The 26,195-nt window shown below is 46.3% G+C and overlaps 1 protein-coding gene across 1 annotated transcript in view; it reads right to left on the bottom strand.

The window, feature by feature from the left end:
• Window positions 1–26,195, bottom strand: part of RBM6 (RNA binding motif protein 6) — a 60,087-nt gene that overhangs the window by 27,003 nt on the left and 6,889 nt on the right. Inside the window, exons 3-6 of the mRNA XM_014953535.1 lie at window positions 24,783–26,124; window positions 23,918–24,007; window positions 22,867–22,936; window positions 10,051–10,124 (exon numbers count right to left, since the gene is read on the bottom strand). Coding sequence (XP_014809021.1) covers window positions 10,051–10,124; window positions 22,867–22,936; window positions 23,918–24,007; window positions 24,783–26,124 — 1,576 coding nt within the window. The remainder of the gene's footprint in view (window positions 1–10,050; window positions 10,125–22,866; window positions 22,937–23,917; window positions 24,008–24,782; window positions 26,125–26,195) is intronic.

Genomic DNA, 26,195 nt, shown 5'->3' on the forward strand with positions numbered 1-26,195 from the left:
ACTTCCCTGTCACTAAGGGGCGTCTATTAAACATTTTGGAATTAATTTCTTACATTTAATGACTGGCTTAGCACACTCCAGAAGAAAACCAGACAAGGGAAGTCAGTGCAATGGGCAGAGCAGCAGGCAGTGGCAGAGAACAAACACTGATCTCACATGGACCAGGCACAGAAGAATGCCTTGTCAGAGGGAAAAACAACCCCAAACCACCTCAGCTCTCCTCTCCAGCGATATCACAAGTTGGGGAGAAACAATCAGGCTTTCAAATACCTAGGACTATAAACAGTAAAATACCTTAGTCATCAGACCATTAATGTACAGCTTCGCGCCATGAGACAGCTTCTAAGTGAGACTTCTCAACCTGATTTTATGTGTTAGAAAATACATCTTGGGATTCTGAGGACTTAAAATTACTTTCTCTGTTAACTCTGCTCCTGAGATCCCTGATGGAAAAGTACATTGAATGTTTCCTTGAGCTTTTACAGCCATCCTGGCTCAAATCTGGTACATGAAGCCCATCTGAATATTGCTAATTTCCTGCTAAGACATGGACTGTACATCACAAAAACTAAGATTTCCCCTGCTGTCTATGAAAGCAGAAGAGAATTACTTTCCTCTTCTTGTTCCAAAGGAGACAATTTCAGAGATTTAAATACTTAAATCTCATGTTTACAGCTTTACTGCTTTGACCCTCATTAAAGATCATTACATGACGCACTCGGTTTTAGACTCTCGTCCTTTGGGAAATCTACTTCTGGAAGCTGTTTGTTCATCCTGCGGAAGACAGAACTAACTGAACTTACAGGTGGCCCGAAGTGATGGAGATGCAGGAGGACACCACCAACCACCTCTCCTTGTCCTGCACAGACGCAGCGACAGCAACACTCCCGCTCGCTTGTTTCTCAAGCTCTCAGTGCTTCTTGTGATCTCTGCAGGTATTAAAGCTTTAATAAGAGCCTTGAAGGTGCCCCACAGCTTGCAGGGGAGTGGGGCGGATAATAACTGTGTGTCCTTCTGTGTTAAATACCTGTTTCCCTGTTGCCTGTGATTGATGGATAACGACACAAGAGCCCACTCAGGCGTGCCAGCCCCCGTTTTCCACTGTAATCATGTTTCACTTCCAGTCAAGAACGTTAACAGCCCAGTTACAGTCAAATCGAAACAGAAATTCACAAATAAAAGTTGCTGACTGTTTGCCACAGCTTTTGTCTTGCACCATCAAATGTGAAAGATAGGAATTTCACCTCTTCCTTGTGTGATCCTGATAATGCAAGCAGAAAATAGGAAAATTCAAGGTGCTCGTTTTGAATGTACCATCATTCATGCTACCTAAACTTCCACAATTTACATTATAGAGGTCCAGCACGAATTCAGTTAGGAAGAAAACTGACCAAAATCCACCTCTGGAGGGAATTCCAGCTCTCTCGCTGTCTATCATAACCAGAGTTATGCAAAATTAAAAAAGTTTATGCAAAGCATCAGTCTGCCCATTGCTATTCTAAGAGAAGGAAATGGTGCTTCTGCCTTCCTTAAACCCCCGGGACTCTGCGGTTTGACATATTTTTTTTTCAGCATCTAAACTCAACCTTTTACCTTCCTGTTCCAGCAATCCAACATCAACAGTGCACCGAGGGATGGAAAAAGCAATCGCCGCCAAGACAGCATAAAAGCACGAAGGCAGAGTTCTGATGCTGCAGCTAACAAAAACGACTCATCAAGTCAAAACTGTAACAACATTCTGGTGTGCTCCCACTTATCACAATAGTCCAGATGGAGCCTTAGCGCTATAATCTGGCTCATGTGCTTGTATCTGGTATTCCCCTCCACGTTGCTGGGATTGGCCTGAGAAGGACTGACGTCTCTTTCACAATGACAGGTCTTGTGCAAGCCACTCTGGCAAAAACGTGATAGAAAACGCTCCTGCCCTGGAAAAGAAAGTGATGTTGTGCTCACCGAGATGCCTTTATTCACGTAAGCTGAACCCATACGGACATTTCCCTCTCGCTGCCTCTGCGTCTCCTTGAAGGAACTTCAGTCATTCCATCAGCACCACCCGCCTCCCAGAGTACAGAGGGAATTTCTGATGGTGCATCTGCAGGTCTGTTAGTCACCAGCTTACTTAAGGGATGACTTCAAAAGCATCAAAGCAAATTAGCGGCGTGAGTCTTACCAAGTTTCATACAGGAGCTTGATCAAGGGATTTTACATCTTAATCCAAAAATCACCTTCTGACCCCATATACAGTCTCTCAACTGTGGCAACACGCTACCTGTCCTACCCCTGATTCACCACGCTCCTTTGAAGCACTTTCAGGCTACAACGATAAGCACCTCCCAAAGGGTTACACAAGAATATATTTAGAGTTCCCACAGACCTTCATAGAAAATCAACCAATCACACATGTAAACACAATAAAAACCATACAATCTGTAAGAGCAGTCAGCAGTAAAACACTGCTCTTCGTTTAAAGGTGAAAATGCACCGATATGTAAAATCTGCGACTAAGATCTCCTCGCTGTCACACAACTGTTCCATTAACACGTCAGGAGGAGAGGACCTGATAGCTCCCCAGGCAGGGTAGCATCTGTACCCTGCGTATGCATCCAAGGACCACTTCCAACCCTTTCTAGCTCACGGCAAAATCTCACCTACCAACGATTTCAAAGGCTGAGCGTGCCAGATGCCACGTCAGTCAGGAAAACAGTTCACACGCTGACGACGACTGAAACAAAGCTATTTCTCAGGAGTTGCTCTGCCAGCGAGTGCTCTGCAACACAACTTCAGCACTATGGAAGGGGCAGAGAGCAGACTTATCTGTGGTACACGTTGCACTTCATATTCACAAGCAGTTTTCAAGTAACTCCATTTTTTACAACGGCTTTGAGCCACCAGAGTATCCATCCCCGTGCACCTCTGGATGCTGCACAGCGGCATGTGGTACCCAACGGGAGCGAGCGATGTGCCGCAAGGACTGGTGTGTCACATCATACCATCCCTCAGCCAGACAGGACCGGACATTCATCTTGGCAACACTCCTGGGTCAAGTTATTCAAACAAACTTCAGGAAATCCCAATTGTTCCTTAATGTTTGCCAGCTCAAGCTCCTGGCACTGCAAAGAGAACATCTACCCCAACAGAGGAGTATTCGATTAGCAAGGCATTGGAGATCTACAGGGAAAGAAGGGATATTTCAGAGATATATCATCATACAGATTTGTTAATGTCAACCAGCAAAAAACCCCAATAAAACCACAATCAGAACATAAATGCCCAGGGGCCAGAGGGAGAACAGTTTCATTTTGGAGAAGGGCAGGGAAGGATGCTTTACCTGGAACAACCTATTTATACAGCAGCCCAAGTGAGCTTCAGCACCCGGAATAAATAATTCTGCAATATACAGCAATATTTCCAGTCCTGAGATAACCCTGCTGGACCACACGCCCCCAGCAGCCACCAGAGATACTAAGGAAGTCCTGCTTATGCATCTGCTGCCTGCTCCAAGCAGCTCACTCAGAAGCTGTCCCTCCGAGACAGTCCCATTACAGAGCAGCAGTAGAGCAGCATCAAAAGCACACCATCCTCATCACAGGGGTAAGGTGAGGCTGAAGGAGAGGAGGAGGACAGGATTTTGGAATAAGAGCAGGGAGACAGAGGGACATGGCAAGCTGGGATCACACAAGCAGAGCAAGAAGCAGCAGCTTCACAACTCTTCCAGTTAAAAACGCAGCTATTTTAAAATACTTTGCTTAGCATGGTTTGCTTCCTGAGGCAAGGCAGGACAGAGCTGCCAAGAAGGTGGTAGTTTTTCATCCGTGTAGGGCTAGAAAATCCATGTGGATGGGCAGCTACCACTGGCTGAATGAAGAGCGTGTGAAGTATCTGGCAGAAGATCTCTTACGACCTCCTGTGCCAAAGGAAGAGAAACGAAGAAGATTCGCACGGCTCGAAGAGTTGAGATAACAGAAGGTGCTGAGATGACAAAAGAGAAGGTCCACAGAAGTATTTTCAGTACCAGAATTTTTTGGCAGTTACGTTTTGCAACTAAAGACACCCTTCCCTGCATGAGGAAGGCCTCTGCAGCCCGCAGAGATTAAGTCAGCCCTTCCGAACAGAGAAGCAGTGCGTTTATCACAACATGACTGCAGGATATACACACAGACATCACTGCAGGATATACACACACTGCCAAGAAGGTGGTAGTTTTTCATCCGTGTAGGGCTAGAAAATCCATGTGGATGGGCAGCTACCACTGGCTGAATGAAGAGCGTGTGAAGTATCTGGCAGAAGATCTCTTACGACCTCCTGTGCCAAAGGAAGAGAAACGAAGAAGATTCGCACGGCTCGAAGAGTTGAGATAACAGAAGGTGCTGAGATGACAAAAGAGAAGGTCCACAGAAGTATTTTCAGTACCAGAATTTTTTGGCAGTTGCGTTTTGCAACTAAAGACACCCTTCCCTGCATGAGGAAGGCCTCTGCAGCCCGCAGAGATTAAGTCAGCCCTTCCGAACAGAGAAGCAGTGCGTTTATCACAACATGACTGCAGGATATACACACAGACACCACTGCAGGATATACACACAGACACCACTGCAGGATATACACACGGACATCACTGCAGGATATACACACGGACACCCACGCACCCAGGCCTCTCACAGGTCATCACAGGCAGAGCCGATGCTTATTCACAGGCAAGAAGCCTCTGCCCAGCACTAGGAGCCTCCTTCCGCAGCCTTCTGCATCCCAGAGGCTTACGACTCCAATTAAATCACGGTACGATGCAGTGATTAGTGAGACACAAGTGGGAATGACTGACTCAACACGTTGAGCCCCAGTGATGCAAGACCAGGGTGAGCTCGTGACCAGGTCATACCCTGAATCAGACACAACCCCCCCCGCGCCCAAAATCAGCCCTGCTGCCTGGAAATACACTCATCTGATTACAAGCCTACGGAGGGAACTTTCCATAGGTCACCTGGATCATAAAAATGATTCCACAATGTGCATGTTTCCCAAATCATTAGGATGTTTAGAGAAGAAACACTGCCTAGGTACACAAGACTTTCCTCTCTATATACACACGCTGCAAGACTCCAAAAGCTAATCCTAGAAATCCACGTGGTCAAAAGCTGAACAGGTTTTAATAGGGAAAAAAAGATGCGTGCTAATGATGAAACCGGAGGAAAATCCACGCACCTAATATACAACGGGAAAAGCAGGAGATAATGGCAGCAGATAACCCAAGGGGGACACATCAAAAGCAAGGCCATCTCCAGCGCCCTGAGCATCACGCACAAAGGGATCTCAGTGTGTTTGTGGATACATGGAATTGTCACCGTCACCCTCCAACTGGAGGGTAAAGCTACAGAGATGGAGTGACATTGTCAAGCGAGAATTGATGGAAAGCAGACAGCATGTGAAAATGCACTTGAGGCGGGTGTCATCTCCCATTACAGGGGGCATTTGGCAGATTCTAGGGAAAAAAAATGCCAGACTCCACAACTTGACATATCCTACCAAAAGGAAAACAATTATTTTTGATGTTTGGACACCCGTTTTCTCTCACAAACTGCAATACACTCCTTGCACCCGAGGCTTCAATAAACAATCTAAGCTACAGGTCCCCGGCACGGAAGCGTTCTCAGGACAACCACAAGCTCCTTCTGTATTTAACTGGGAAGCCACGGGGAGTTGTGACTGGTTACCGCTCATGTTTTCAGGACAGAAGGTCCTGGGCGTTGCCTGCTTGTCAAAGCATCTCGGAGATTTTAACACCACCGTGTTAGTGGTGTAGAAATGCCCGTGGAGCCTGATCTGCACCAGCAGCTACCTTCACACCCAATGCAGGAAAGCGCTGCAGTGAACGGAGAAAATGGGATGGGCTGAGAGCAGGAGAAACACGCGGCTGATGCCTCCAGTTGCACGGTGGTGGGATGTGCTCAAGGGAGCACCCACAAAATCCAGGCAGAATCCCTCTTACCCTCTCCAGCAAGAAATGGGCAGAGGATGGAGGTGCCCCCACGCTCAGGAAGCTGAACCAGGACCATAGGGGAAACCACTCCCCAAAACGAGCCGGTCTCAGCGCAGGAAGGCACAGGAGCAGGTCTTGGAATGACTGCTCTAGCACAGGCCTGGAGACCTCCTCAATAATTTATGAACTATGTATTTTCCAAAGTTCATGCTATAGCTCTCCCATTTTCGCCCTCATACTGAAGAAACAGGAAGCAAGGATTCCAAAGCTGTTAGTTACTAGCAACAAAAGCTCAGAAATACTCACACTGCCAGTGTTGCTAAGTTTGAGGCCTGAGAGGATTTGGAGACAATACTACGTAGTCAGTCAAGACGAGGAATTTGCTCCCAAACTTAAAAAAAAAAGCTTATTCTGTTTCTGCATGTATAACAACCAGCCCTATCTCAGTGAAAACAGTAGAATATCCAGGCAGCAGAGACAGGCTCTCTCCGGTTCTCCTTCTTCACCTGCTTTTATGATACACGACAGCACAGGAAGGATACACATCAAATAACACACTTACAATCTGTGCTGCTTCTACAGATGAAGGAGGAGCGCAAAGAGATCCCAACACACATGGAGAACAAGACCCACGGGATGTGTTCCCAAAGTTGCCGCCAAGAAGCCAAGCTGCTGCCCCCAGACAGGATGGCTACTACACCAGGGGCTCCACCAAGCCTGAACGCAAGCAAAATGCAGCAAGACAAATGCCACACCACACTACAACCTCTCAAAAATAAGAATAAAGGAGGGAAAGACTATTTAGGAGAAACCATGTGGCTTAACAGACAGAAATCCCATTTCCCATACAAAATACTTGTCTTTCCCCAACAGAAAAGCAGCTCATCACAGACAGAAAAGAGGTGCCCTCTCGTAGAAGTCAAACAACAGCCAACTCATAAAGACCAACAGGAGCATCACCAACCATGGGGCTGCACCCGGGTTCTGCCAAACAACCCGGCAGCCCATCTGCCCTACCAAAGACAGCAGGAGAGCTGGTGCCAGCGCCTGGCTCAGCCCAACCTGCCCCCCAACACCTCCACACAGCCATAACGGCGAGCCATCACCTCTCACATACGTCAGAGGTGCCCCTTCAGCTGTAATAAATCGCCAACGCAACAATCAACAAGGCAAAGCAATTAATAAGGGGGGGTGGGGTGTATTTTCGTTAGGTTTGTTGCGGCAGTTAATACAAGTGGAATGAAAATCCCCTACAAAATTAAGGCAACGTAGAAGATGGACGTTTTCTTTATCATGATGTTCTTAATAGAAAGCCCCCTCAAATCTCAGCGGTCACATACACGTGCTAGACTGACTGAATGGAGGCAGTTGGACCTGGTAAATCTGTCGTTAGCAACTTTGGGAATGATCTTAAGTGGGCGCTGGTCTGGGCTGAGGAAAGCAAAAGGATTTCACAACATCAGAATTATATAATACAGGGATGTAGCACATTGCTCTTTAGGCAGGGGCAGTTAAACAGGAATTAAACAGCATCAAAAAACGCTGTCTCTGCAAAAGCTATTTATTGCCAGCCTACAGACGGCTGAGAAAGAGGCAGGTTGAGTAGAGAGGGACGAGGATGTCACCGTGGGCTGACACCGTTTTGCTATTTATGCTCTCACAAGCAACAGAATTTGACAGGGATAGCTGGTAACCTTCTGAAAATAACTGAACTATCAAAGAACCTACATCTCAGCTCACACAGGTTTTGGCTTCTGCAGCTTGTAAAAATGAAATTAATGCTCAGTCTAAGGAGGTGATCTTACAACTCTACCCTGGAAGATGTTAAAATGGGATATCTACTGGCTAAGGACAACTGAATTGCATAACTCCATTTCTGATTATCTCTTAATTGGCTTTGACTAAGAACTTAAAAGTCAGCTCCCTTGCAGCAGGTCAGATACAAATCTCACTACCTTTTTTTAAAAATTTCAATTTAAATAATTAGAAGGCCTTTTCTTTCACGCGCAATCAAGAGCAAATTAGAGAAGTTAGCCTACGTGGGGCAGTCCAGAGGTTACAAATATATTTAGCTTGGGTGACCAAATTCATATAGTTTGGGTGACCCCAAAAAGCCCATTTCTTGCTTCACTAATTACAAACTACTGTCCCTCTACTAAAACATAGAATTTGGCACATGCGGGCCTTTGGAGATGATCCCCTCCAACCACTCCACCTTCCAGGTTTCCTCTGTACACACGCACAGCCATTCCACAGACAGGAGGGAAAACTGGAAGCCTTTCATACCCTGTTTTTAAGGCATCCCAGGTAGAGTGGGTGGCTGGGGACCATCCCCCCCATCGAATGTGGGGTTCTGGCAGCATCCTCCCTGGATGCTAGAAGGGAAATGTGGTAAAAAACTATCAGGGCTGAAGGTCTGCTCTAACTGTTGCTGGGGAAGGCAGCTGAACGCCAGCCAGAACCTCCCCATGTGCATGTGTGTGCAGTGATTTACTGGGCACCTCCAGGCACCCAGTTCAATTTACAGACTGGTGCCTACAGGCTTTTTGCTGTAGCAACGGACCAAATCTGATCAAGTTAAACATCTGTCTAAGCATATAGGGAAGCTCCAAATGGGCAAAGTAGGCAAAAACAACAGGAAAAAAAAGAGGAATTCCCAAATTCCCAGGTATTTGGGAATTGCTCCCTCATAGGGAGACGCTATTTCATGCGAGCAGAATTGGGGAGAGAATATGGAGAGGCCTTTGGTTAAAAAGAGTGTCATACATAATTACAGATTCCCCAGTGATAACAAAACAAATTGGGAATTGTGGCAACTCTCATGGGGAAATAAAAGTTGTCACTGATGGTAAAAGTAATAATTAATTCTGCAGCCTTCTCTCTCTCTGTGCTCCCCACCACCACCCCAGTGGGAACGCGCCAGGCTCTTTCCCAGCAACAGAATTATTTCTGTAAAACATTTTTGTAAATTGCAATACCTCTGTAACTGAAAATAGAGGCAAATGTGAGCTCTTAGTGGGACCTTTGAAACCCCAGCTGTGAAGACTCATTAACTGTAAGTACATTTTTGCAGATGCACAGCTCTGAATCTGACTCATGACTCTCCTCCCATGACAGCGAGACTTGGGATTCAGGTAAAAAGGCTTTAGATAATTGATATAGATTCTTATTCAGGCAAATTAGCGGGAAGAAAGCAGCAGAGAGGAGACTTAAGGGTTGTAGTGAAGGAAGGGAGATCAATTGTTTAGTGGCTTTTCTTGGGTGACCCACCACCTGCAGTTCCGAGGCACAGGAGGGTGGTGCGAGATGGGAATCTACGTTTTAACTAACAAATTTTATGCATCTTGCTCTTTCTGCTGGACAACAGCTCTAGCCCCAAATACCAGGTCACAGCAAAGGCTCCCCTTGGGTACTTAATCACTGGGGTTTTAAGCCATTTTTGGACGTTTAAGGGCTGAAAACATTCAGATTTACCAGGCACAACTGCACATAGGGTAACCCTCAGGTCTGCAGCTCCAGCCTGCCAAAGGACAGGATAGATATGGGGGAGATGCACAATTAAGAATCTCTCCCACACACCAGGCGCACGGAAAAGCAGAGCCTGGAAGCCAGAGTTGACTCAGAGCTGCACACCAGAGGCCTCACCTACAGTCACACGTGTATGTGTGTGTGCACGCACGGCTGGGGGAGGCTTTGCACGCCAGCAGAGATCTTCCCGACTGCATTTCAGGGTTGAGGAGAAAAGCATCGGGGCCAAAACCTGCATGAGGAGTCTGTCAGCCCCCAGGCTCTGCCTCCAGCCAGCGTGCCCACACACGCCAGGGAGGAGGGCGGAACGTCTGGTGGCCAGCAGCTCTGTCACACTGGCATTTCTAAGCCTTTTACGAGTTTCTGGAAACAACATTTAAACCGCGGCGTTGTGTATTATACAACAGATCTTCCTTTGAATGGTTCAAAACAAACTCATTGGCTTTCCACCACCCCACCAAAAAAAAACCAAAACAAACCACCAAACAAAAAAAACCCCAAAAAACAACTTTAAAAATCTTCTAGCAGCATTGACCGAAGTGTAAAGCAACCTGGTTGGCTTCCATGCATCCGATGGCCTCTTCCAAGAGTGAAAACTCCACGCAGACATAGCCATAGTCGTAACCTGGGGACAGCATTTAAATACAGACGGGAGTCATGTTAGTGCTTTGTCATAAAGAAAGCCACATTAAATATTCAATTTCCCTTTCCCTCCAATGACAAACCCTCTAACCACCACCCCTCCAGAATGAAAAGGAGAGAAATCAAGGACTAGCTGGATGATGATTAACTGTGCACTTTATCATGAATGTTAATAGTACAGTGTTCCCACTTCCCCTTAAACAACTCAGTGACAGGCACACCCTTCCTTAGGGCAAGAAATTATTGCTTTGGCTTTTTTTTTTTTTAATAAAGGCGTAGTGATTTTCCATTGCTAGTTTCACATTTTGTGCTACCTTGGAGGCAGTGCTCTCCAAAGCAAGTGTTGATAAGTCATTTTGAAGTACCTTGCTGCAAATGTATTTTACACGAATAGCCAGCATTTTAATTGGGCAATATTTCAGAAAGAACTAACGCGATTCCTTTGCCTTCGCTATTTTTCCTTCAACACCTGCTTACTTTTGAAGGCCAAAACCCTCGCATTATGAAAAAGTGCAGTGGAGCAGGAATGAGAACTCCAGCTTTCTCATTTTGGTACAGATGTTACGGCCAATGTAACAAGAGGGTGTGGGAGCTTAAGTTTAGACGCAAGAGACTAGAGAGCCTTCACTCTTCTCACTCATCCTCGGGAAGCTGTCATCTCAGTCCGTGGCAGAAGGGACCCACTGATTCAACAGTGTGTGCCAGTTACCTCCACGAAGTGTTATGTCCCACAGTAAAGAGCAGGGTGAACACTACAGAAGCTAAGACTATCTTAAGAGTCATCCTCGATACTGGAAGTAGCTCCAAGAACTGAAGCTCTGAGGAACAACCTCAAGTCACAACCTCACCCTTCACACGCCAGGGCCACCTCACTCCAAAACAGTGCTTTCCAGATGATCACGGGCTGACACGCTTCTACACGGGCAAACAGTGAGAGGAAATGCTTGGTTCCCTCCTCCTCTGCTCTTTGGGCTGGTTAGGGGTGAGAGGAAAGCCAGTCTGTGTGCGGACCGTACCATTTCAGGACCTAGATGTCCCAGTGAAGAGCTTGTATCCTCTGCTGAAGATGCACATCTTAACACCAGTACCTCTAAACCCAGCACTTATGTGGTTCCTATTGCTTCAACCCCTCACCTTCCACGGGAAGGTAACCCCACGCACGCTTCTTTCAGGCAAGGCATCCCAGTCTGCTGGAAAACAGCCCCCATCTCCCCCGCAAGCCTACGCCAAAGAACATGTGCTGTTCTCTCCCATTCTTCCTTCCCTGTTTCTTTACCATCTTTGTACTTAACCACAGCGGAGACAAAGCCATATAAAACCATTTAATCATCAAAACCTACTGATTTTATTTTTTTTTTTTAATTCTGGGAGCTCCTTGCACACTGTTCTAATGACACAATCCTGACATTTGCTATTATAATGAGACTCCAATTTGAATCCAGCTCCTCCTCTACCTCACACAGGAATTCATTCCCCTTCCCCGTATTATTTCTCTCAATATAATTACACTAGAGGGAAATTCATCAATCTGGGTGCTTTTCAGCTCAGTGAAAGATGCCGGCCAGAAGCCGGCCATCTGTGGTGGAATAGAGCTAAAGCCACTTGAAATTCTTACATGAAGTGGGCACCTGGAACTGGAGGTATGGTTTCAGCTGGCAGGATGGGCAGAACCAAATTCCCCCAGCTGTTCCCATGGCACCCACCCACCCTCCCTCCCTCTGCAGCTCCAGCCACACTAAATCACATTTTGAATAAAGGAGGAGAGCTGCTCTCCAGGAGCAGTGCTGCCCCTTGCTGGGAGACTGTTTTTGCATTCTGGGCAGACACCTCTGCTACTTCCCGGCGCAGCGTGCGGGCTCACATGGTACATTTTAAACTCCTGTTCAAATCCGGAACTCTCTATAGAGTCACTTCTCCCCCTCCTGTTTAGAAAAGGGCTGCGTGAATGATATTTGTCAGCCTGTAAGGCTCCTGATTCCCCTTCATGGAGAGGATTTTTGAAAGCTGCCATAATCAGCAAGCTAGAATCAGAGAGCTATCTTATTTCCATGGGTATATGAAGTAGGGGGGTCTCCTGACTGACAGAAAGCTAAATTGCAGAAGTTTTCACTCTATTTGCTCTACGATGAGAGGCAGTTTACATTCCAGTTCCTCGTGAAGTGAATGAGTGGTTTTGACATGGATTTCATCCGGCAAGACACAACAGAGAGCAAGGCTGAATGTTACACACAGATAGAAAAGCTGAGATGCTTGGAGGAACGTACATCAGAGGATGACTCCAAACATCACATGGAGACAGTTAAGGGGAAGATCAGCACATTTCTCCTTGTCTATATTCTTACCTCTGCCCTCCCCGACCAACCTCAACCCCCCCTAACAAGCGTAGCTGCACAACGAGAATCAAAACCAGAAACTGTGGTCCCACATCCTCCCAAAAAGCAGCCTCCGACCAGATGTTGACTCCTGTGGTCAGGTTGCAGAGGGACGGGGCGTTCTGTAATTCACCACGAACTGTCCTTGCAGGGGGAGCACACCGAAGCAGTGGTGCAAGAAAAGAACAGCCTGGAGCTCCTGCTCCACTCCAAGCTGCTGCTGAAGATCTACAGAGGCTTGACGCTTCCCCCCACCCCCAGATCCAGCCCTTCGCATGGATCTGACAAGTCGGCTCAGCCTGTGAGAACTACAGACTCACATCAGCCTTGGGGGGTACGGCAGCCCCGCTCTGTCCCCTGCCCCCAGCTCCACCACAGCATCCTTCCATTTCACACCATGATGGAAAGGCCTCTGAAATGGAGGCCCGAGGAACAAGGGCGCTGCTACAGAGCACCTCCAAAATGCAATGTTTGCTGATTTTTTCCACAATTTGCAATAATCATGTTACCCGGAGCACAAAGCTTGAAGCAAAACCAAGTGACCTGAGGCTGGTTCTTAAGGGGGAGCAGCTAGAGAAGCTCCTGCCCCAACCGTTGGGGCTGGTTCAGCTCTGTGTCATCTGCTGAGCTGGCATATTTTTGTTTCCGAAGCCTTCAGGCAGTTTCCCTGTCAGAACTCAGCAATTCAGCTCCTGTTACTGGAACCAGGGTGGGGGATTTTGACAGGGACATGAGGCCAAGCACCTAATGGCAAGAATTGGTTCAATGGGCACCCCAAAGTAAGCTGAGGTCCCCTGTGAATAAGAGCTCTCAGACACCCACTAGTCTTAATAGTCTAAACAAGTGATCAAACCAGCAAAGCAAAATCACTGCTGAAGACTAGAGTGTTGGGTTTTTTTGACCCAAGGTGGCCTAAATTAATATGTAAGGTTTCCCATGAAGATATAAATCCTGGTATCTTCTTATTGTGATCCTTCACTTAGTGATTAGTACAATACTACAGTTTCAGGATCCACAAGAAAGTGAAATGGAGTGAGAAGTGCTTCATGCATTGGCAGAAGTATTACATGATCAACACAGACTCTGTCAAAACGGAAATAAATCAGTATTTTCCCCCCACGCAACCTCTGAGCATGCTGCAGCACAGTCACACTCCCCAAATGAACTTTCCAATGGGAACAGTCCTCCAACACTTGACCTCATCCAGATTTTGGCCCTGGCAGAGCCATAAAACACCAACGTCCTCACCTCCCCCCACATTTCAGGTCAACTGTGTAAAAGAACTTTTGTACGTCGTTTAACTACGTATCAGCTGTGCAAGTCTACAGTATCACAGGCTGTGTACAACTGGTGAAAGGACAACACAAGGAGAGGGTGCACATAAAATCCAGAGGATTTTCCCTTAAGTGCTTTTCTGTATACACAATCCTTTACAGATGTTCCCAAAGCACGCTCAGTTGTTTCCTCCACTGAAAATGGTCACAATTGCTTAATATTTCAGAGTAAGAACACATTCAGAGCTCCAGGAAGCTGCTCTGCAAACATCTGAACAAGGAACATTTTGCCTCTGAAACAGGTGTGTTTTAGCGAAGTGAATTTTGACAACAAATAGCAGGTCCTCGTTAGCATGCCATGGTTTGGCTAAAAATCCTGACTTAAACTTACTGTTCTTTGGCTTCAGAAAAAAAGATCACAGACTCAGGATTTAAAATAAGACTTGTTCCGATACTCACACAGTTTCTACTGAACAACTGACACATAGTAATGTGTTGCTTCATGATAGTTTGTTATGTCAAAGAACTAAATAAAAGAAAACCATAATGTTGTTCCGACAGGGGCTGTAAGCAGTGTGAAGACATAAAAAAAATATCTCTCTCTGGAATCTTAGGAGGCCAATTTAAAAGATCACGTAACTACAGCAGCCCTGCCTGTGCCAAACCCAAGATACTTTGGAAAGAAGGCATGATGGCAGCATGACAAAGGCGTCCAATCTGAGAGGTGATCCAGCTCCTGGATTCTAGGAATGAGCACGCAGTAAGTCACACTACCGCCCGCCCCTACAAGCTTAAGGCATTAGGTAACCTTAAGTCCATGGTGAACCGTCACCTGCCTTCTCAAAGACAACTGCCACAAAACCCCTGACTGCTGTGATGCAACATTCTCTCTCCTCTGGCCTGGAAGGTAAGAAGATGGCCTTCTATTAAAGTGATTCCATAAAACAGGTTGCTAAAAGACACTAGGCCAGCTATGAACCTGGTGGAGGTCCCTGCATCTACCAAGTGGGGCCAAGCAGCCTGAGGGCAGAAGACAATGATGATGGACCCTCCACAGGCAGAGAACGTCTCACCATCCCAACACTTCACTTGTGTTTATTTTTCCTGTAGGATGAGAGAGAACTCCCACATAAGGAAAGCATTTGCAGTTTTGGGCGCTTCTAGGACTTGGAGATAACACATTAAAGCAGAGCCATGGCCAGGCTGCTGAAGCAAGGACATTCCTGCTGCTTGCTCTCTCCAGAGACAGCAGAGCAGAGCAGGGTGCAGCTGAGGAAATCCTCTACAGACTCTCATTCACGTTAGAGAAGAAAGTTCTATTGCTTCAAAGGCAACTACGGCATAAAGTATGGAGTGAGTCTGAAGGACATCCACGTCCCTCGAAGGAATCTGCAATCTCACACGCCCGGACAGTGAAGGACAGGATTTTGCATGCTGTTCTCAGAGACTCTGCTCTCCCTCACTTGAGGAAGACCCACCTCATCGGTGGGAGACTCTGGCAATACGCCCACGACCCCACGCACAAGTTTCTCCCGTTTCCTCCAATGAAAGGTGCAGATGTAGTTTATGCATATTAAAGAGTGAACATCACAAGAAACTATTGGAAAGCACAGGGCTTTCTCTGCATCTCTATGCTATTACATAGAGATATGCCTATTATTAGCAGGCACAACACATTCGATGCCTCCAAGAAGCCAGGAACTCCTGAAAATGCACAGTTGTGGCTGTACCTGTCCTGCCACGGTGGTGAGGATGGGCAACAGCCTTCTGTGGTGAGCGGGGAAAACAAAGCCGTGTGCGCGGCAGGGAACGGCAGCAATCCATCTCCGCTCACGCAAGCCCAGAAGCCAAACCCCAGAACTCTCTCAATACCAGCTGGTGGATTCTGAGCCTCCATAAATTTGTCAGATCTCTTTACTGCGCAGATAAATTGGTCTTCAGAGCTACTAAAGCTGAAGAGCTGTACCAGAAAAGCTTGCTGCTGAATACTAAACGGGACGATCTGCGACAAGCCCCATCCCCAATTCCTTTCAGAGGCTGAGCGTTTACAAGCCACACCTGGCTGGTGGAAAAAGGCCTGTCACTTTGTACAGTCACTCTGTATAAAAGAGTACACTCTTACACACTCACTCATGACGGCGCTGCACAAGAGAACAACACTGAAACCACAGGGTATGAAACGCAGCTGTATCCTGAAAGGTTGAATGCTACAGTCCATCCTCCTCCATCCATCCACACAAGAAGACAAGACCCAGAAATGACCTGCCCTGAGACATCCTGAAAGGGGGACACAGGCAGCCCCATAAACTGCAGGAACTACAATGGTCAGAGCCCTAAGTTACTGTCAATCCTGCTTGGTCCAGAGGGATGATACACCAGCACTGTGGGAGAGGGGGAAAAACCCAAACCACTGAGATCATACACTCTGTATGCAGCTTTATTAAAGACAAAGCATTACATTATATTTGTACAGAAACCTGGTATCCAAGGAAGGCCAGGTCACCACAAAACTCCATGAGAGGACTGGAAGCTGGACACGTGGGAAGGTGCTGCAGGCAGGAACTTGGTTTTAAAGTGCTGCGAATGTGAACCTGGTCTCCAGGTTATGACCTGTCATTTAACAATCAATGCAATAATCACAGAATGGCAGGGGTTGGAAGGGACCTTCGGAGATCATCTAGTCCAACCCCCTGCCAAAGTAGGGTCACCCACAGCAGGTTGGACAGGAACACATCCAGGCAGATTTGGAATATCTCCCGAGACAGAGACTCCACCACCTCTCTGGGCAGCCTGTTCCAGGGCTCTGGCACCCTCCCAGTAAGGACATTTTCCCTTGCATTCAGAGGAAATTTCCTGTTTTCCAGTTTGTGCCCGTTGCCCCTTGTCCTGTTGTTCCACTGAAAAGAGCCTGCTCACGTCAGCACACTGTGAAAAGCCTTCAGGTTTTGTGCTGGAGCCGGAAAAAGGGTGAGCACATTTGTAAAAATGGTAACGGAGAGAAGGATTCTGCATGTCAGAAAGAGTTCTGTGAACACGTGTTCTGGATGAACGTGTGTGTTGCCTTTTCGGTTGAACGGGCCTTATCACCTCGAACCAAGGCTGATCGCTATCACAAACACTGACATAAAACAGATTTGTGCTTCCTATTTCCTCAGCCACCACATCACAGATGAGGAAAGATGGGCAAGGACGCCTTTTGCTTCCTAGAGACGACGCACTACTGCCCTGAAATCAAGCAAGACTTAGCCAAAAGCCTATTGCCCACATACTGGGAAAACCAGTGAGGACTGGTATCGATGACCATGGGCTAATGCCAACTAAGTGCTTTTTTCGGTCCTCGCCAGGCTATTCTGGCTACAAACAAGAATCAACTGCTTCATGCAGATCAGCGCTGAAGATATTTCCCCAGCTTCTGGAAGGCGAGCCTCTGCAGGCTGCAGGACTCTGCTGATGAGTGGGTGATCCGGTCGTGCCTCAAGAGGAAACTCCATGTGTGCTACAGCATCTTGTGAGCTCACGGACAATCACTTCAGCTTTCAGCAAGTGCCTGAGATCTGTGTGCCCTTATTCCTGGCTGACGCAGTAGACCGGGCCACATAATCTTCACCGTGCAAAGCACTAAACACAGCAGCAGGAAATTATTGCTCCCGTGGTGCATTAGCACCAGCCTTGATGGTGAGCCAAGTTGTCTTCTGTATAATCAGCACAACAGGCAGGAGGCACCTCTGCGTCACAGCGTGTGTTAGAGACACCTCACACCAACCCATCCCATGTTCTTTGTACCAAACCAAAGAATGGAAGTCCTTGTGGGATCTACTCCTAATCAAACTCCACAAGCACTCTTTGTGAGGAAGCCACTAGCTGGCTGCAAATCCACCCTTCAGAGGGGTTTGCCTACGGGCACTGCATCACTCCTGAAAGGAAACAAAAGGTCTCAGTTTAGCAGGGTTCTGCTGCACACCTCCAGAAACATGGCCTCACCATGCAGGGCCTCTCCAACCCTAAGCCTGAAGGCTGCAGCACAGCAGCACCCGTGGCACACAGGAGCTATGGGCAAGTGCAGTACTTCACCAGAGCTTCTGGCCTCCAAGAGCATCACCAGCCCAAATCCCACCCACACCTACAGCTACGGGGAGGGAGTAGAGACTCGGTTTTATGTGCCTGGTGCAACAGGAGCACTGCTCTAAGGAAGAGATCTTGCTGCCTTGGGATGCACTCCAGCCATGGAAAGGCCAGACAAACGCAGAGCTGTGCCCGGTGCAACAGGAGCTCTGCTCCAAGGAAGAGATCTCGCTGCCTTGGGATGCACTCCAGCCATGGAAAACGGAGGGCTTATCCCTAGGAGGGAGAGATACACCACTCAAAAATCTCTGCCACTCAAAGTGTAAATTTCTGGACCTTAGAGTCCAAACCTTACGCGTTTGAGCAAAATGCAACGCTAAAGATTACAATTTTAAATTTCAGAGGCTTCCCAAAATATTCCTGAAACCAATGATTCATGGTTCCGATATACAGAATAGACTGCACTTGGGAAAAAAAAAAAAAAAGCACCGTTTAAGAGTTTATTTAAGGGGTTTATTAATATTTAACAGGGCACCAGTGGCAGAGCTTAGTGAGAACAAGCAAGACAATCCAGTTTCTTCTAGGACTTGGCCAAGGCAGTTTAAGTTTAACAAAGGGAGAGATAAGGTGGGCAGTTCCAAGCACCAGGTAAGGGGCAGGTCTGGAGAAATGAAACGAGCAATAAATGCCAGCGCAAGAAGGTGACTAAGCAGCAGTAAAGCACGTTTGGTGCCAATCGTACTTGCCAAAACAAAAGCTTTTCAAAACTGAGCAGGCAGCTGCCATGAAGTAGCTGCTAGGTTAGTCACATTTTTAGGTTACACTACATTTCCTGCATGTACCTCCACCACAGGAGGATGCCTGTCCTTCAGCATCAGCCACCTGCACCCATGTGGACATGCCTCTGGCCCCAAGCATCTCTGCTGTTCAGAGAGCTCCTCCCTGCTCCAGTCACCCCATTTCTATGCTTTGCTCCCCAGGGGGGCAGCACTGCAATCCCTCCCCATCCAGGGGTCAAAAGCGAGTATTCAAAAGGGTCAAAAGAGGGTTAACAAACCCAAATCTCCCATTTTCTGAAGGACTGCACTAACTTAGAGGGTACATAAAGAATCTGGGGTAAAGCTTGCTGCTCCTTCTGATTGCAATCAAGCTCACCTGTTCCCTCCAGGTCCTCTTCACAGAGCTCCTCTCTGCCACATGCTGCTCTTCATCCTGGTCAGTGTGTCCGTTCTCCACCAGGCTCAGCAAAAACTCCTCTTGGTTCCCCAGACAGGCTTGCAGAGTAAGCTAAAAAAGCCTCATGGGCTGCCAGCAATTTCTCAGACTCGCTCTCCCTGAACAGCTTTTCCCAGCTGCTGGTTCTAACCCTAATGTGAATCCTGGCTGGAAAACACATGTTCCGAGCTTGTCCCACTGCAGACTGCATCCAGGAGAATAGTTTGAACAGAATGCTCAGTACACTTCATGTTTCCACTTCTTTCTTGGACATCATTGCAGCATCTTTTAAGGGTGAACGACCCACCATAAGCAGCCCCTTAAGATAAAGATAGCTCCGTGTGCTCTCTTCTCCAGGGCATACATGAGGGTTCAGCCAAAGAGCTCTGTGCACATCAGACACTCAAGATGCTATCTCAGAGTTTGTTTGTGTTTCACATCAGTCAGGAAAGTAGATACAGAGCTTGAGGAGAACCAGGCAGGAGATAAGTTTAAAAAATGACAAAAATCAAAACCAGGATAAGGTGTGTTCATTCCTTGAAGGTCCAAAGGGATCAGTTTCAAGCTCCTGGCCGCCAGCACCAACACAAGCGCACAGACAGCAACAGGAGAATGACAGACACCGTGCCACGGGCAGGGGCTGTCACAGCCTGCACTAACAGCTCCACGGGGGGAGGCCCACTGCACAGCCACATGAAAGCCTTGACCCCAGCCAGCAGAGACAAGTCCCTTCAGATGAGACCAGGGGAGCCCAAGAGCTGTTACTGACAGCCCCTTCTCAGAGAGCTGCTGACAAGCCATCCCTGCCAGCATCTACCCAAGCAACAGCCTGTCCCCAGCACAAGGCTCCAAGAGACATTGCAGACTGGAGCAGTTCATGGCCTTTGAGAAGATTCCACTATTACCCCGGGGTTTATGCTTCGTAATGATTAATTGAACAGACACGACCAAACACACTCGAAAAGGCAAGCTGAAAGATAAGCCAAAAAGCTAATACAGCTATTTCTGCCAAGGCTTACACATTACGTTGGAAGCGGCCCTCTTCCCCCCACCAATGGATCTGATACTTTCAGTCTGAACATACAGGCACCAATTCAAAAATCTAACTGATGGAAATTACAAGTTAATGTTGCGTAGGGTAGGACTATGAAGTCTGACTTTGATATTTTATCATTGTCTGTAAATATCTGCCTTTTTGTTTTAAATAGAATTACTATACCACATGTTAACGTCTCTCCTTTCATTATCTTGTTTAAAATTTAGCCACTTTCAGTCTGTGGGCTTCAAAGACAAAACAATCTAAAGAATAAACAGCTTGAATGCGTACTAAAATCACACCAGGTATATTAAGAACAGTGTTCCACGCTCAGCACAACCTCCAGTGAAAACGTGCTTGCCTTAGCACATATATAGTATGTAAAAACAAAGGGCTTTATAAAGAAGTCGAGCTGTTTTTTTCCAAGAAAAATCAACCATGTATTTTCCCCCAAAACAGAAAGAGTCTTGTGAAAGATCCTACAGTGGAGTGGAATCATCACGTTGAAGCTGCTGAGACATAAGCGTTATCTTTTTCTGAAGCTGATCCGAACCTCACTTATTTCGAGTTAATTGTGTGTTATTTGTTACGGTTGCTATTGTTCTTCAACAGCTGCAGGCATTCTTCTCTCAAATACACTCAACATGCACACTCATGATTAATGATATTTTTAACATTTCTGGACGGCACTCAGAAATACAGAACCCACTCAGCCGGGCTGAGAACACACCCTCAGCCAGGCTGTCCTCGTCCCATTGACCTCCTACAGCAAGGCAGCCCAGGTGTACCCAAGAGACACCAGCAATCCAGCAAGCTTGCTTTTAATTCTTATCAATATTTACATACACACCCCACTGGAAAAGCACTGTTGAGCCCACATGGGCCTCCAGTTTCAAACAGGCTTGGCTTCTCAGAAGTTTATACGAATTTGATTTCACACACTTCTCTATAGGGTGACCTAATGCGAAAAGCCGGATCAAATTTACTACAGCTTCCAGTTACCCAATTTCAAGAAGTAGTTTTCACAATTCAGGAAGCTTTTATTGTCCTAGACGTATCCATCTTGCGTAACAAGGATCAAAAAGCTGTTTAAATTAGCGGCTGCCTTTGCAGCCTGAGGACATAATGCAAAACAAAGCCTTTGGAGTAGCAACTTAACCTAGAATAATGCTACGCTGCTTAAATTACTGATGTTGACGGGACAGGGTTAAACAACAGCTTGAAATAGCTCATAAAATAGCAGCTAATTTTAACTCCATTCTTGCCCTCCCCACAATTGCCAGAAAAACTTTAAAAAAAAAACACAACCCAACTTTGCAGCTGAGGAGACAGACTGAAATAGAAGGCAGCTTTTAGAGACACGTCAGAAAACAGCAACCCTCGTATTACATGCGACCACCAGATGATTAGTAACTTCAGTGTCTCATCCTTTGAAACGGGGAAGGGGAAGGAGGAGACAACAGTTCTCTAATGAGGGCAGTAAGTCCTAATAACGCATGTGAGAAGAGCCTTAGGAGGACATTCCCAGTTTGAGCTGATTTATTACTGAAAAGTGACGCGTTTCAGAAAAAAACAACGGATAAATCACACCAGCACAGGCAAAAAATGACTGTGTTGCAATTAGTGGGTTGCAGTCAGTGTCGTGGGGGTGACGACAGCCACGCTGTCCTGTGCTTAGAAAAGAGGAAAGGAAGTGAGAAAGACCGACTGACTGTGGCCTTTTGAGTCCTGCTTGTTGGGCCAGAGCAGATTATGTGACACAGGGGTGTTCTCTAGTTCAAAGGTTCACGAGAAGGTTGTGAAATGTCCTTTGACAGCTTCCAGAAACAAAAATATACTTGAGAAATACCCAACTGCCCCAATTTCTCTCCCCGGCTACTAAGCACGCGGGAAGCCTTTATATCATGTATCGACACCAAGAATTCCAGCTGCTTCATGTGCAACCCATGCTGGTAATAACAAAAAGCACTCATGAAGGTAGAAGCCTGTGCTTTCCTAGGTTTAAAATAAATAAATAAATACTGGTTTCCAAGTAATTCCTACTACTATTATCCAAACCAATCCCCAGGACTCACCCTGCATTTCCTACCATCGCACATCTTTGTTCCAGTACAACTCTCTCACAAAGCAGCCTTGAAAAATATTTCCTTCTTCAGACTCCTATAGGTACTGACCAGAAGTACAGCAAAACTCCGTTCTTGGAATGAGGAACAGGATCCAGACCCAGTATTTGCATATTTGTTTATAAAACTTACTTTTACTTTTTTTTTTAACCTGTCTTCATAGCTAAGAAGGGTAACAGTTTCACGTTACTGAAGGAGAAACGTTAGGACGTGTCAGGTTTCATGAGGACACTGTTTGTGCAGGACAAGTTCCACAGTAAGACCATCTCAGAAAGAAGATGTAGAACAATCCAAAAGGATTTAATAATAAATCTTAAAAAAATCAATTGGGAATTAACCTGCTGTCCCATGTCAGTATTGGCTTTACTCTTGATGGCTATTAGAACAGCCTTACTGTTTTTCCTACTGCTCTGAGGTCTATCCAGAGGCACTAGGACATGTGCTTTACCTCTGAAGTAGCAATGAACACAGCCATCAGTTCCAAAGACAAGAGGACAAGCTACAAAACTCAGTGGGCATTTTCATTTGAAAACACATGCAATTATGGCACCATGGACTGTAACCAAACTGCCTAAGTGAGTATGAGTGTGAAAAACACCCTTTTGTAAACTTGAAACCGGACGCGCTGGAAAAGCATTCTCACCTGAACTGTAATCTTTCAGTCGCAAGTCCTTCACGGGTGTCCCATCGGGCCCTCGGAAGGCGTTGAGAATCTACAGGAAAACCAAAATCCACTTCAGTCTCCACAATAAAACCTCAGGAAGTGAAGCACTTGCTAACATACATTTCTCTTTCCCCAAGAAGTCTTTTCTTTCCAGGTTAGCTCTGTTACAAACTGACACCTGTTAAGTTCCTGTAGTACCCAAGAACTCTTTAATTTAGTTTTGGAAAGTACTTTTGGGTTTTGTTTAAATAAGCAACCACCACTTACACCAGAATTCAACTATGCAGAGGTCTGTCATGCTGGTTTCAGCCAGACAGTTACCATCTTTAGGAAAAATCATGGGGCATGGGGTGGCTGTTCTGTCTTATCATCCTCCAATGGACAAAGTTTCTGCCGTGAATTCTCCAGTATGAAGCTTCAGCAGCTTCGATCATCCCAGACAACCCTGGCAGAAACTGTTCCATGTGGGCGTTCTCATGTCTGCAACTGCCACTGAAAAAAAAAATCCTTATTCAAAGTGAAAACTTTTGGAAAAGGAGTTTCTTTCACCCTGCAGCCTAGATTTCTTTTTTTTTTTTTCCCCCACTAAAATCACCAGTAGCAGCAGACATCTTTTCCATTTTTGTAAGACCTCATTAAAGCAATTTCAAGTAACTAAAGCCAAACAACCGCACTTAGACACTACACATCTTCTGAATCCAAAATAATGACAAAATAATAACAATATTTGATATATGTAAAGCAATGCTGCAAGTAAAGCATGTTAAAAAGAGTCTGGAGTCAAGACTTTTAGACACCAACACCCCAGAAGTGACTGCAGAAAAACTTATCATTTCCAGGGTCCCCAAAACTCAGAATAATCAGATAAAAAAATAACATTGCAATGACTTCTAAATCTGGATTTGCCCTGGGGAAAACGACAGACCATCTGAACTACATTAACCAGGCTTATAAATGGTACATTTAGAAACACTTGACAGAAGTTTTGAAAATTTTGCAAAGAATTTTGGATGAAAAACATCCCACTTACATCATCCTTTGTGGCCGTTTCAGGCACTCCTCCTAGCCGAATGAGCTTGCTCGGCTTCACGTATTTGGGACAGGTCCGGTAATCTTGGTCCTTGAGTACACACAATCAAGATGGTTTATACAAATGAGAGATGCTGGCTCACGAGATACACAAAGAGTAACAAAATAAAGCAGGGTATAAATTCAAAGGTGAAGGCCCATAAGCAGAGAGACTCAATTCTTTAACCACAGCGCTCCTTAAGATTCAGAGAGCTCTGGAGGACCAGCATTATTAGCTTCATACACTCATTGAGCTGTACAATCAGATCTAGCTCCAGGGATAGAAAACAGGCAAATCGCCTCTCTCTGCTTTCCAGCAGTGAGAGATTCAAATTAAATAGTAGTTATTAACTCAGTAGTTGCCATTACCTTCGGATATCAAAGTTAACGGAAAACAAAGCGTGTATGAGAACAGCTGTACTGCTCTACAGAGGTCCACCAAAGGCAGTAGCATCTCTCTGGTAGTGTTTGTAAGCGATGTCCAGGAGAAAATAAGACAGTAAGTTCTTCTATATACTACTTCCCCCATAGCACCCTCCTTTTGTCTGGTCATTTTCAACTTGGGGACTTTCTGAATCAAATCTATTTTTTTATTTATTTAGCAACTCTCCATCGCTAAATTGCCTTTCTCTTGAGAAGAGAGTATTTCTGAGGTGGAAAGTGTGTCCATTAAAACAACCTGGAGCATGAGGATGATCTCACAGGAGGACAGTGAATTAGGACAGAACTGAAGTGATGGGATCTGAATGGAAAACTCCTTCCCAGCTCCTTCCAATTCTTTGGCCAACACGCATTTAACGGAAGCATCAATTGACGCCACCACGTACCTGTAGGTTCTTATAGGGCCTAGAATCTTTGCTGGGTTTTCCTTCTGAAAAGGACTTGCCATGTTCATAATCAAACATCTGATGCCCTGGCAGCCGGTGATCCACATCGCGATACTCCATGTTTCGGTAGTCGGTATCTTGCCTTCCAAGGAAGTCCAGGCCACTTTCACCCTTTAACCCAAGATCGGAATCAGATCTTTGCTGCTCCCCCCCAGAAAGCTGCTGCTGCTGTTGCTGCTTGTTAGCAAAGGTCTGAGGTTGCTCCTCTTGGTCCTGAAGAGTAGGAAGAGGTCCACGGCTATTTTCAAAATTGTGTGAAGTGTCGCCTTCGAGACCCAATCCGAGGGATTCCTCTTCTCTGGGTGGTGCTTCTGAATGTTGAAATTCTCCTTTTTGGCTACCGAAGGGAGTTCTATCTAGACCAAGTGCAGACTCCTCTCTCTTGCTGGTGCTTAAACCAGAGCCCTCTCTTTCTGCTAAAGGTACAGTAGATTGGTTGCGCCTAAAATCTACAAGGCTTTGATCCACAGGAGGCATCTCCCTATCTGAAAAGTCCATAGGAGGAGCCACATCTCTGCTCCTAAAATCCTGATCAGACCGGGACCTGTGCCTATTTCTGAAGTCTGACGATGGTGCATTTCTGTTTCTGAAGTCCAAATCAGAGGTGCCCACACCCCTGAAGTCCAAATCAGGTACATCCCTGTTTCTAAAGTCTGAATAGGAATGGTCTCTGCCCCTGTAGTCTAACTCGGGCGCGTCTCTTGCCCTAAAGTCCGAATGAGGTCCATCTCGACCTCTGAAGTCTAGATCAAAAGATCCCCTTCCCCTGAAGTCTGATGGAGGTTCATCTCTTCCCCTGTAATCCATATTATGTGCTTCCCTATCCCTGTAGTTCATACGGAACGTGTCCCTGTTCCTGTAGTCCATGGAAGGAACGTCCCCACCCCTGAAATCCATAGGTGGCCCTTCTCTCTCCCGGAAGTCTCCGGAGTACATATCCCTGCCCCTATACTCAGAAGAAGGTGGCTCCCTACCTCGGAAATCCATCTGAGACTCATCTCTGCCCTGGAAGTCAGAGGGCGGGAAATCTCTGCCCCTGAAATCATGGTGCCCCTCCCCACCTCTGAAGTCACTACGTGGTCCATCTCTAGCTCCAAAGCTGAAAGAAGGTTCCTCTCTGTTGGCAAACTGAGGATTGAGGAGGCCTGTGAGTGCCTGGATATCAAAAGGAAGTGATTCTCTGCCAGAGAAGTTGCCAGAGTGTCTTTCTTGAGCAAGACTATCAAGGGAAGGAGGATATTCCCTGTTCCACCCGGGAGCAAACCTTTCTTCTTGGCTCCCACTGTAGAAATAAAGACAGTATTATTCATAACGTGCTTAGAGTCTCAAATCTACACAGCAGCACATTCTTCT

This window comes from Calidris pugnax, unplaced genomic scaffold (assembly GCF_001431845.1).
Source record: "Calidris pugnax isolate Ruff unplaced genomic scaffold, ASM143184v1 scaffold247, whole genome shotgun sequence".
NCBI lineage: Eukaryota > Metazoa > Chordata > Aves > Charadriiformes > Scolopacidae > Calidris > Calidris pugnax.